This window comes from Dryobates pubescens, chromosome 3 (genome assembly GCF_014839835.1).
Source record: "Dryobates pubescens isolate bDryPub1 chromosome 3, bDryPub1.pri, whole genome shotgun sequence".
Classification (NCBI taxonomy): Eukaryota; Metazoa; Chordata; class Aves; order Piciformes; family Picidae; genus Dryobates; species Dryobates pubescens.
Genome location: NC_071614.1, coordinates 23,276,818 through 23,289,555, shown reverse-complemented (window position 1 = coordinate 23,289,555; position 12,738 = coordinate 23,276,818). Strand labels below are relative to the sequence as shown.

General features: G+C 47.4%; 1 protein-coding gene across 1 annotated transcript in view; it reads left to right on the top strand.

The window, feature by feature from the left end:
- RAB10 (RAB10, member RAS oncogene family) overlaps positions 1-12,738 on the top strand; it is a 49,795-nt gene that overhangs the window by 23,877 nt on the left and 13,180 nt on the right. Inside the window, exon 2 of the mRNA XM_009905086.2 lies at positions 11,952-12,012. Coding sequence (XP_009903388.2) covers positions 11,952-12,012 — 61 coding nt within the window. The remainder of the gene's footprint in view (positions 1-11,951; positions 12,013-12,738) is intronic.

Below are 12,738 nucleotides of genomic sequence, written 5' to 3'. Positions count from 1 at the left end.
CTTGTTCCAGCTAGCCTAAAGCTTCATCCTGTTCTTTCCGACGTCAGCTGAATTTTGCTCTCTGATAAAACTTACACTTTCACTCAAGGCTTGCCAAAGGATGAGTCTGTAAATAGTTCGAGTTTCTCTTCCAGAACAGTCTGAAGGGTGATTAGCTTGCAGGCTTACAAAGTACTCCTAAATACTCTTCTTTAGAAGTTGAGAATCTCACAAGGGACACTTTGTGGTGGATGCTTTTTCCTCTTTTCTCTCTCTCTTATGGGCGAGTGAGAGGAGACAGCCTGGGGAGCTGTAGAGAGGCTGCTGCTGCAGGCCTGGCAGCCCCGTGAGAACTTCAGTCCGTGTACAGGGGAGAGGCCCTGCTGCAGGCCTGTGAAAAAGCAGTCCTTGGATTTCCTTTCCAGGAGCTGAGAATTGAAATGATTACCAAACAATTAATGTATAAATTTGTCAGCTCTAAGTGAGCTGCTTTTAAGAAGCCACTGAAGTTTCCAAACAAGGTTTGCTCTGAGTTTTGCAAAGAAAAAAAGCTTGAGTTTTTGGGTTTTGCTGTTTTCTTTTAGTCATTGAATCATGGACTGGTTTGGGTGAGAAGGGACTTTTAAAGGGCATCTAGTCCAAATCCTCTGCAAATGAGCAGGGACACCTGCAACTAGGGCAGGTTGCTCAGAGCCCCGTCCAACCTGACCTGGAAGGTTTCAGGGATGAGGTATATCTACCACCTCTCTGGGAAGCCTGGGCCAATGTCTCACCATCCTCAGTGTAAATTATTTTTCTTCTAGCTAGTCTGAATCCTCTGGATTTGTTCCAACAGTTCCATGTCTCACCTGTGCTGAGAAGCCCAGAGCTGGACACAGCACTTACAGATGGGGTCTCAGCAGAGGGGAGCAGAGCAGCAGAATCCCCTCCCTTAACCTGCTGTTTGATTTGAGATTGCTCTGACCCAGGTGCAGGACCTTGCATCACAGTATCAGTATCACAGAATCACCAAGCTTGGAAGAGACCTCAAAGATCATCAAGTCCAACCTGTCACCACAGACCTCATGACTAGATCATGGCACCACGTGCCACCAGGGATGGTGGCTCCACCACCTCAACCACCTTGCACTTGGCCTTGTCAAACCTCAGGAGATTCACAAGGATTTTCTTCTTCAGCTTCCTCTGGAAGCATCCTGTCCCTCAGACATGTCATCAGCACCACTCAGCTTGATATCATCTGCAAACTTGCTGATGGTGCCCTTGATCCCACTGTGCCACTGATAAAGGTATTAAGCAGCACTGGAAAGCCAAAAAACCTCAAACAAAACACTAAAGCCCTGTGTGGCTCAGGAGTTAATTTTGGAAGGCATCTTCTGCATTTAAGGTGTTAAACTGCAGAATGACTTAAAAGACATTAAATCTGTCTTGAGAATTGTGAGATCTCAGGATGAAATACTTCTGAGTTTAAAAGAGAAAAGAAAGTTTGCCCTACAAAGGTCTGCCTCCAAGTTCATTTTGTTGGTTTGAAAGCTTCCTGGCTTAATTATTGCCTTCCCCTCCCCCACTTCTTTCTTTTTCTTTGTCTTTTTAAAATGAAAAACATTTTAGGGCTGTTTTAAGGGGCCCTGCTGTAAACTCCCAACATTCCTGAAGAACAGGGATTTTTCTCTCTGCTTCTGGGGTGGTGTGCAATCAATTGATGTCTGTGCCATACATCATGATGCTGTATTCCTTCTGACTTGTGAAGTTGGAAGCTGCTCATCCAGAGAGAAACAACAGATAGTTTGCTTTCTACCTGGTCACTCATTCTCTTCATTGTTTATTGGAATTTCTAAGCAGGCCATCAAGATAAGGTTTTTATCCTTCTGGGGCTTTAGTTGTGTGCAGGGGATATTCAGGTGATCCTTCAGAATCTTAGAGTGCTGTACTTGAGGGTGGGGGGGATTCACCCACCCCCCTTCTTTGGGCACCTTCCCTTCATCAGGGCTGTACCATTTTTAGGACCTCATCTTCTCTGGGCTGTATCTTCTGTGGGCCTTCACCTTCTTCAGAATTGCTGCCCAGTGGGAGGGCTGCAGGCAAAAGGGGCCATCCAGAGAACTCCAGTACTGGCTCCTCAGAAAATCTGAATGTGGTCTTGTGTTACTTTGGGTGTTGAAAGCCACAGCTTAACTACGTGGTTAAGAGAAACACTTGCTGTTGCCTGTGCCCGTAGTACAGAGGTGGCAGCTTGAAGACACAAGACTCAGGGATGAATTTGCTTGCCTGAGCTCAAACTGCATGGTGCTGTTACAGGACATTTGCAAAGCTGAATCAGAAAATGCCCTCATTTCCATGCAGCTTGGGGGCTGTGGTTGCTGGTGATGTGATGTGCAGGTTGACCACCAGGCTGGCAGCAGCACCGTGACGTTACTCCTCTCTTGCCCTACATTCTGCTTCCTACCGCTCCGCGTCCTGCCCCGGCTCAATGCTGCCTTTGTTTGGAAAGAATGCAAACAGAATTTGTGCTATCTGAAAAGGGCCAGCTCATCATTTGTAGCTCTGAAATGGACTGGAAAATAACTTTTTCTCCCTCCCTCTTCTGCTGGCGGCATTTTGTCCTTCGCTTTTCAAGAATCGCAGAATAATAGAATCGTTCAGGCTGGAAAAGACCTGTAAGCTCACCCAGTTCTGTTGTTAACCCAGCACTGCCAGCTCACCACTAAGCCAGCTCCCTCAGCACCACAGCTACATGGCTTTTAAGCCCCTCCAAGCATGGGGATTCCACCACTGCCCTGGGCAGCCTGTTCCAGACAACCCTTGACAACCCTTTCCATGCAGAAATTGTTCCTCGTGTTCCAAGCAGCAAGTTCCTTCACTTCCTCCACAAATCACTTGCTGCTTGGAGAAGAGGCTAACCTCCACCTGGCTGCAACCTCTTTTCAGGAAGTTGTAGAGAGTGAGGAGGGCTCCCTTCAGGCTCCTTTTCTCCAAGCTAAACAACCATGAGGCCCTCAGCTGCTTCTCACAAGATTTGTGTTCTAGACACTTTACCATCTTCATTGCTGTTCTTTGGACAGTCTTCAGCACCTCAAAGTCCTCTTGGAGCTGGCCCAAAACTGAGCCCAGGATTTGAGGTGTGGCCTCACCAGTGCCCAGTACCAGGGCATGATCCTTGCCCTGCTCCTGCTGGTCACACTATTTCTGATCCAAGTCAGGGTGGTGTTGACCTTGGCCACCTGGACACATGCTGGCTCATCTTCAGCTGGCTGGCTACCATCATTACCAGTTCCTTTTCTGCCAGGCAGTTTCCAGCCACTCTCCCCCAAGCCTGTAGCATTGCAGGGAGTTGTTGCGACCCAAGTGCAGGACCTGGCACTTGGTCTTGTTGAACCAGGAATGGTTTGTGGCTTTGCATCAGAAGAGTGATCTCTACAAAATCTTGGCAGGGACTTGGGAAGATGTGAAGTGATTAGACTCTTGGGATGCAGTGATTCTGAATTTAAAACATGCTGTTCTGCTGACACAAGTCCTGGGGCTTTATTAATGTCTTGGGTCCAAGAGCAGTGGGAATGCAAAACCATTGAGCAAATATTCTGTGTTCCCCAAGACACTTAGTTGTCTAAACATCCACAAATGCAGCCAGGGTGCTTTGGCAGGACTCTTCCCTAAGGACTGGGTCTAGACTTGCTATACATTTTTACCAACAACCTGCTTCAGTGGAGTGCTGATGGTGCCAAACTGATAGGAGTGCCTGACACGTCGTCAGGCTGTGCTGCCATTCAGCAGGATTTGGCAGGCTGCAGAGTTGGATGGAGGGAAACCTTGTGAAGTTCAACAAGGCCCAAGCGTAGAGTCCTGCTCCTGGAATGCAATAACCTCCTGCACCAAGACAGGTTAGGGGTTGACCTGCTGCAAAGGAACTTGGTGGAGAAGGACCTGGGAGTGCTGCTTGTGGACAAGAAGTTGTCCATGAGGCAGACACATCCCCTTGTGGCAATGAAGGCCAGCAGTATTCTGGGCTGCATTCAGATGAGTGTGGACAGCAGGTCAAAGGACGTTCTTCTCCTCCACTACTCTGACTTAGGGAGGCCACCTTTGGAGTCCTGGGTCTAGTTCTGGTATCCCCAGTTCAAGAGAGACAACTACTAGGCAACTACTGGAGAGTCTCCAGCAGAGGATGTGAAGATGCTGAGAGGACTGGAGCATCTTTCTGGGGGGGAAAGACCTGTGGCTTTTTATCCTGGAGAAGAGCAGTCTGATCAATAGCTAAAGGGTGGGGGTCAAGAGGGTGAGTCCAGATTCCTTTCAGCAGTGCCCAGCAACAGGACAAGGGCACAAACTGCAACTCAGGAGGCTCAGAAGATGAAGAGGATCTTTCCTGTGAGGTTTTCTGGAGTCCTGGAAGAGACTGCCCAAAGAGGTCGTGGAGTCTTTTTCTCTGGGGAGATTCCAAACCTGCCTAGACATTATGTTCCTGGACAGCCTGCTGTGGGTGACCCTGCTTTAGGAGGGGGGCTTGGACTAGATGATCTCCAGAGGCCCTTTCTGACCTCAACACTTGTAGGATTCTGTGGCTCATTGACAATAACTTTTGCTCATTTAGAGATGGAAGTGCTTCACTTCCATGGCCTGATGCACAAGTCTGACCTTCCAGCTTCTGAAACTCCTCTTGGTGTGTGTGTTTACAGTGACAAGGCAGAAGAGACTTCAGTGCTTGCATAAGGATTGATCTTGTTTGTACATTCTATGATACCAACCAACGATGCTTCTTAAGCCTTAATACTCAAAGACCAGCAACCTAAAGAATCCATACACAGCTTCTGTTTAATTTGGAGTCATGAGTTGAGTTCTTGGTTAGACTGGGTCCATACCTTGCTATAAGCAACAAGTAGGAGCCTTGAAATTAGAAGGAAACCCACAAGTGAGCCAGAAACCTGAGATGATCTGCACACAGGGAGACGTCATCCCTGAACTCTGAGCTAAGCAGAAGGGTAACAAACATTCCTACTCTTTCTTTGGAAGTATGGAGTTCTGTGAAGTGTTTTATAGGCTGGCAGTGTACTTCCAGGATTTTCTGTGAATTCCAGTGTGCCTTGCTGCAGCTAATTAATATCTTATCAACACTTAATGAGGGAGTAATTTCATGCTCATCTTTAATTCATTAGCTGTGTTGTTATCCGCCTGTGAAGGCAGTGCATCTGTTCTGCAGGCCATTCAATTTTTATACCCTTTTTACCCTCTTAAAAGCTTTCCTGAACTGAATGTTACTGAAAACTCCTGGTACCTGTAATCTCTTTCCTGAAGCCTTTGTGGGTCTGTCAGTGTGATGTTGATTATGACTTCAAGAGAGACAGGGAACTACTGGAGAGAGTCCAGCAGAGGGTATGAAGATGTTGAAGGGACTGGAGCATCTCTGAGGAGGAAGGGCTGAGACACCTGGGGTTGTTTAGCTTGAAGAAGAGCAGCTTCAGAGGGGATCTTCTCAATGCTGATCAGTAGCTGAAGAGTGAGATCAGGAGGATGGGGCCTTTTCAGTGGTGCCCAGCAGTAGGACAAGGGGCAATGGGCACAAACTGGAACCCCAGGAGATGCCATCTGAAGATGAGGAGAAACTTCTTTCCTGTTGGGTTGCCAGAGCCCTAGAAGAGGCTGCCCAGAGAGTTTGTGGAATCTCCTTCTCTGGAGAGATTCCAAACCTGTCTGCATATTGTGGCTGTGGGTAACCTGCTGTGGGTGACCCTGCTTTGTCAGGGGGTTGGACTGGATGATCCCCAGAGGTCCCTTCCAACCTTCACCACATTGGGAGTTTGGGAGAGTCCTGGAAGTGAGTGGGAATTCCAGCAATGCAGAAGTGCACTTTTCCCAGTCTGCTAACAACACTTTGAAAGTTTTCAGAGGCAAGTAGTTGTTGCTATTTATAACCACCTTTCTGTTATGAAGGCTGACCTAGTAGTATCTTGTAATTGGAATGGAAATTTAGTATAACATGGGATTATGGTTTTTATCCCCAAATCCTGGTTAGCTAAATCCCTCTCAGTGCAGAGAAGAGTTAATTTCTCGGCTGAGTTCATAGTTTGCTTTATCTTAATGCATAAAAAGTGGCTGTCAAACATCCTGCTTGGTCTGGGCAGAGCCTGAAAGCTCTGTGTCACTGTGTAAAATACTTTTATTTATCTTTGGGCAAACACTGTGCTCATTTGTTTGATGGTGCTGCTCTGGAGCATTACATCCTAGCTTAAAGGTTAAAGGCTGCAAAACAGGGCCAGGTGGATTTGGGATAATTCTGTGTATTGGCAATCACTGACATCATGTTCCAAGCCCTGCACAGGTGATGTTAGCTATACTGATTCATAAATTTCACATAGAATCATCACATTGTTAACCCAGCATTGCCAAGTCCACCACTACCACATGTCCCTCAGCAGCACATCTACGTGCTTTGAGCCCCGCTAGGAACAGGGGCTCCAGTGTTTCCCCGAGCAGCCTGTAAACATAGTATCATAGAATCAGTCAGGGTTAGAAGGGACCACAAGGATCATCTAGTTCCAGCCCCTCTGCCATGGGCAGGGACACCCCACACTAGATTAGGCTGGCTAGGGCCTCATCCAGCCTGGTCTTAAACACCTCCAGGGACAGGGCCTCAACCACCTCCCTGGACAACCCATTCCAGGGCTTCACCACTCTCATGGGGAAGAACTTCTTCCTCACATCCAGCCTGAATCTCCCCACCTCCAGCTTCATTCCATTCCCCCTAGTCCTAGCACTACCTGAGATCCTGAGAAGTCCCTCCCCAGCCTTCTTGCAGGCCCCCTTCAGATACTGGAAGGCCACAATTAGGTCACTTTGGAGCCTTCTCTTCTCCAGACTGAACAGCCCCAACTCCTTCAGTCTGTGCTCATAGGAGAGGTGCTCCAGCCCTCTGATCATCCTCATGGCCCTTCTCTGGCCACCTTCCAGCATGTCCATAACCCTTCTGTAATAGGGGCTCCAGAACTGGAGGCAGTACTCCAGGTGGGGTCTCACCAGAGCTGAGCAGAGGGGGAGAATCACCTCCCTTGCCCTGCTGGCCACACTACTCCTGATGCAGCCCAGGATGTGATTGGCTTTCTGGGCTGCAAGTGCACACTGAGAGCTCCTGTTGAGCTTCTCCTCCCCCAGCACCCCCAAGTCTCTCTCCTCAGGGCTGCTTTCCAGCCAGTCCCTGCCCAGCCTGGATTTGTGCCTGGGATTGCCTCGAGCCAGCTGCAGGACCCTGCACTTGGTCTTGTTGAACCTCATGAGGTTGGCTTGTGCTCACCTCTCCAGCCTGTCCAGGTCCCTCTGGATGGCATCCCTTCCCTCCAGCCTGTCTGCTGCACCACACAGCTTGGTGTCATCAGCTAACCTGCTGAGGGTGCACTCAATGCCACTGTCCATGGCACCCACAAAGATGTTGAACAAGACTGGTCCCTGGACTGAGTGATGAAGAGATGTATTGGCTAACTGGAATGAAATGGGGCACTGACCTGAAATGGAAGTAGAAGGTCCCAAGCTGTTGTCCTGGAACTAGTGGACAACCTCAGCCTTTAGTCACTGTACTGCTTTAAATCCTGAGAAGTAAGGAATTTTGCTCTTTTACACTCATTTCATGTTTATGAAATGCTTGGTAAGCCTAGGAGGCTCCATGCTTCCCAGAGAGAGTTGTTAGCCATTGGAATGTGCTGCCCAGGGAGGTGGTGGAGTCACCGCCCCTGGAGGTGTTCAGAAAGGGATTGGATGTGGCACTTGGTGCCATGGTTTAGTAGTCATGAAGTGTTGGGTGACAGGTTGGACTTGATGATCTCTGAGGTCTTTTCCAACCTTACTGATTTTATGATTCATAAGGAGCTGCATTGGGATTGTCTCTTTTGGCTGCCTATGTGGTACATGTCCCTCTACCAAGTGCCATTCTTGTTCCTGCCCCAATATGACACAGGTCTCTGTGTGTGTGTAATCTCCTGATTTGTATGTGAAAACCTTTTACTAATTTTTCAGTGTCAAAATGGTGTGTGCAGTGCAAATCAGAGTGCAAATGGTGTGTATCAAGCTAAGAAGAGTTGGATCTGGTGAGCTTTAAAGGAGACTTCTCATGCAGGTTGACCTGACAGTGCTGGGTTAATGCTTGGAATCAATAATCTTAAAGGTCTCTTCCCACCAACTGTGATCCTGTTCTATGACTTCTTGCATAATGCTGTGTTTCATAAATTTGATTTAATCTTGCTTGGTATAAAATGACCTTCCAGATACAGGAGGCAAGTTTGTGATTGCAGCTGCTGCCTTTTAAAAAGTCTAAATATAACCAGGGTTTCAGAAGGCATGAAACATTCTCCCTGCGTTGCCTCGGAGTTGAACTGAAAGTCAGGATTCTAACATCTATTTTCTGTCAGAGCAGCTTTAGAAAGTGCCCTGTGTTCCTGCTCCTTTGATGGAGCCTGTGCTAGTGGCTCTTGTTGGCAGCTTTGGGAAGAGAAGGTTGGAACAAAACACAGTCCTCAGGCCCTTCCTGCCACAGAGGAGCTGCTGCGGAAGGTTCTCATCCTGGCTTTTCTTGCAGTAGGCTGCTCCCTGGGAACTTCTCTTCTTCAGGCTGAGCAACCCCAACTCTCACAGCCTGCCCTCACAGCAGAAAGAATAGAATAGAATAGAATAGACCAGACCAGACCAGACCAGGTTGGAAGAGACCTTCAAGATCATCGTGTCCAACCTATCATCCAACACCACCTTATCAACTAAACCATGGCACCAAGCGCCCTATCAGGTCTCCTCCTAAACATCTCCAGTGATGGTGACTCCACCACCTCCCTGGGCAGCACATTCCAATGGGCAATCACTCTCTCTGTGTAAAACTTCCTCCTAACCTCCAGCCTAAACCTCCCCGGGTGCAGCCTGAGACTGTGTCCTCTTGTTCTGGTGCTGGTTGCCTGGGAGAAGAGACCAACCTCTGCCTGCCTACAACCTCCCTTAGTGTAGTTGTAGAGAGCAATAAGGTTGCAGCTCTCTTATACCCTCACAGCCTTCTCTAGACAGTTCCATTTTGTGCTGATGACACCCATCCCTAAGTTTTATTCTGTCTTTTCTAAGTGGTAGACTCAGATAGGACAACTTCCTCTATCAGAATTAATAGTGAAAATATTAAATACCAGTTGCAGCATTAATCTTGGCTCTTTTGGTCTGTCTTCATAGTTTCTTCTTTCCTGAGTCTTCTCAGAACAGCTTTCCTTCATAGAGTCACCGAATAACAACATGGTTTGGGTGGGAAGGGACCTTCCAAAGCCGAAGTCCCACATCCCTGCAGTCAGCAGGGACATCTTTGACTCTAGGAGGTTGCTCAGAGCCCCATCAAACCTGACTTTGAATGTTGCAAGTAATGGGGCACCTACCACTTCTCTGGGTGTCCTGGTCCAGTCCACTCTAACAACTTCCCAGACCAGGAATCAAACTCAAGCCTCCCTCAGGCACCTGACATCAGCAGATTCAGCTGGCTGAACCCATGACACTGGGTAACATCTACTCAGTCCTTGCAAATCCTGTAGTTAAGTAACTTCCTTGTGATATCTTTTCAGCTTTGCCACAAACTCACATGTGAATTATTTTGCATTACTTGGTAGTGGGAGTGTAAACCTTACTCATGCTCTGTGCTTGTTCTGAGTTTTGGGAATCGTGGTGATGCTCTTCTGCCAAGTCCTGACTTTACTTGTACTACATCAGAGGCTGGAACAGAGGTGGACCTGAACAAAGAGATGTGATGGTTGGATGCCAGCTTATGCTGATAAATTGTCTTTTATTGCTGGTCAAAAGCTTCATGTTGCTTAAATCCTCCTGCTTACATTATTGAAGCTGGAGGTTGATGGTCCATAAAATGTGTGATTAGCTCAAGAGACAATTTAGGGCTTCTGCTGCTTGTTTACTTGGCACTGCTGAGGCTGTGTCTGAAATACTGGGCTCAGTTTTGGGCCACTCACTCCAAGAAGGACATTGAGGGGCTGGACTGTGTCCAGAAAAGGGCAACAAAAGCTAGAGAACATTTCCTATCATAATTGGCTCAGGGAACTGGGTTTGTTTAGCCTGGAGAAAATAAGGCTGAAGAGACACCTTCTTGCTCTCTACAACTCCCTGAAAGGAGATGGCAGTGAGGTGAGGGTTGGTCTCCTCCCAGGGATGAGAAGAAATGGATTCAAGCTGGGCCAGAGAAGGTTTAGGTTGGACATTAGGAACAATTTCTTCCTGGAAAGGGTTGTCAAGACCTGCAACAGACTGCCAGAGAAGTAGTGGAGTCCCTGGAGGGGTTTAAAAGCTGTGTAGATGTGTTGCTGAGGGAGATGGGTTAGTGGTGACCTGGCAGCGCTGGGTTAACAGTTGGATGCACTCTTAAAAGTCTTTTCCAGCCTGAATGATTCTGTGATTCAAGCAGAGATGACAAATAGTCTGGAGTCCTGTCACAGACTCTGCTGCAGGCTCTCACACAGACCCCTTTGAGATATGTTAAACAGGTAGCAAGTGTTGAGATTGCTTCAGTTAGTGTTCTGGGTAGGTTACTTGAGTGATACTAATAGAAAGGGGAATCCTGGAAGAGGGGAAAAGGCAGATTTTGGAAGAGGCTTCTGAAATGGTGGCGTCACAAGGGTTAGGTGTAAGAGTGAAAGAAAGGGAAAGGTACTTCACAATTCTTCAGGATATGCAAGATATTGTTGTTTAATGTATTAGAAATAGAATCTTACTAAACAAAACCCCAAAACCAAGCAAAAAAAATCCCCCAACATGTCAAAAGATTGATGGTTGAAGATGTTTAAATGTTTGTCTTTTTGGAAGTTCCCCAGTTTTACAATCAGGGTCATCTTAACCTAAACCATGGAACCATAGAATGATTTTAGCTGGGAAAGACCTCTACAATCATTGAGTCCAACCATCAACCTAACACCACCATGGCCATGAAACCATGCCCTGAAGTGCCATGTCAGCATGTTTCTTGAACAACTCCAGGGGTGGTGACTCCACTACAGGGCAGCTTTTCCAGTGCCTGACCACTCTTTACATAAAGAAGTTTTTCCTAATATCCAAACTAAACCTCCCCTGGCACAATTTCTGGCCATTTCCTCTTACCACTGACACTAACCCTCCCTTCAATACAACCTCCTTCCAGGTGTCCATCAGCACATCTACATGGTTTTTCAGTCAAGATATGGGGACTTTTCTTGGTAGCCTGTTCTAGGGCTTGACAACCCTTTTGGGGCAGATATTATTCCTTGTGCCCACCTAAACCTCCTCTGGCACAACTTGAGGCTCTTTTCTCTTGTCCTATTGGTTATCCTTCAGAGATGAGACTGAACCCCACATCATTACCCTTTCAGATGTCACAGCAAGACTTAACTTCAGAAAAAGGAGAACAACACAGAAACATTCTTTGTGACCCAGTTGGTTTTGGGCACTGTGCTCCTCTTCCATTCCAGCTTGCTTGGTTATTTTTGGTTTACCTGATGCTTCCTATGATGAGAGGCTGAAGGAGCTGGGATTGCTTAGCATGGAGAAGAGGAGGCTCAGGGGAGACCTTATTGCTGTCTACAACTACCTGAAGGGTGGTTGTAGCCAGGAGGGGGTTGGTCTCTTCTCCCAGGCAACCAGCACCAGAACAAGAGGACACAGTCTCAAGCTGCACCAGGGGAAGTTTAGACTCGAGGTGAGGAGAAAGTTCTTCACAGAGAGAGTTGTTGGCCATTGGAATGTGCTGCCCAGGGAGGTGGTGGAGTCACCATCACTGGAGGGGTTCAAGAAGGAATTGGATATGGCACTTGGTGCTATGGTTTAGTAGTCATGAGGTGTTGGGTGATAGGTTGGACTTGATGATCTCTGAGGTCTTATCCAACCTTATTGATTCTATGATTCTAAAAGAAGACAAAACCTGCTGTTGTGTGTGCAGCAGTTCAGAGCTATGTGGGTGAATAAATACTAATGACTTATTTCTGTGTTTGTTTTAGGGATAGATTTCAAGATTAAAACTGTTGAACTACAAGGAAAGAAGATCAAGCTGCAGATATGGTGAGTAGCATACCCAAGAAGCTGCAGGTGGAAATTAGTTTTACAGAGAACAGATGAAACCTGCACATTCTAATACAGCTCTACTCCTTTCCCACACAGCAGGAATAGCTGCCTGCCTCTCTTCCTGGATATGGAAAATGAGCAGGTGTGGCAGGATCTCAGTCATGCTGTGACCTCTGAAGTGTATATATAGGAGTAAAGCAAGAATACAAAGGTCAGGCTGAGTTAAACCTTGCCAGAGGTGATAAGCAACTTGATACTTTATAGCTATTAAAAAGGGAGGTTGCTGTTCAGTAAGGATCAAGCTAAAGCCCTTTCATGTTGCTCCACATGTAAGTGTGCTTGTTGCAAAACACTGCTAAAATGGGGAGAGGGGAGGCTGGGACAAGAGGAAGTGGAGAATGGTGGTGCTGGGTAGCAAGTGGGACTATGTGTTCACTGAATCCCAGACCCTCTCCAGAGAAGACTCCACAACTTCTCTGGGCAGCCTCTTCCAGGGCTCTGTCACCCTCACAGGAAAGAAGTTCCTCCTCATCTTCTGATGGAACCTTCTGGGTTACAGTTTGTGCCCGTTGCTGGGAGCCACTGGAAAGAGTCTAGCCCTATCCTCTTGACTCTTGACATTTAGCTGTTGGTCGGAAATGTGAAGATCCCCTCTCAGGCTGCTCTTCTCCAGGCTAAACAGCCCCAGATCTCTCAGCCTTTCCTCCTCAGAGATGTTTCAAT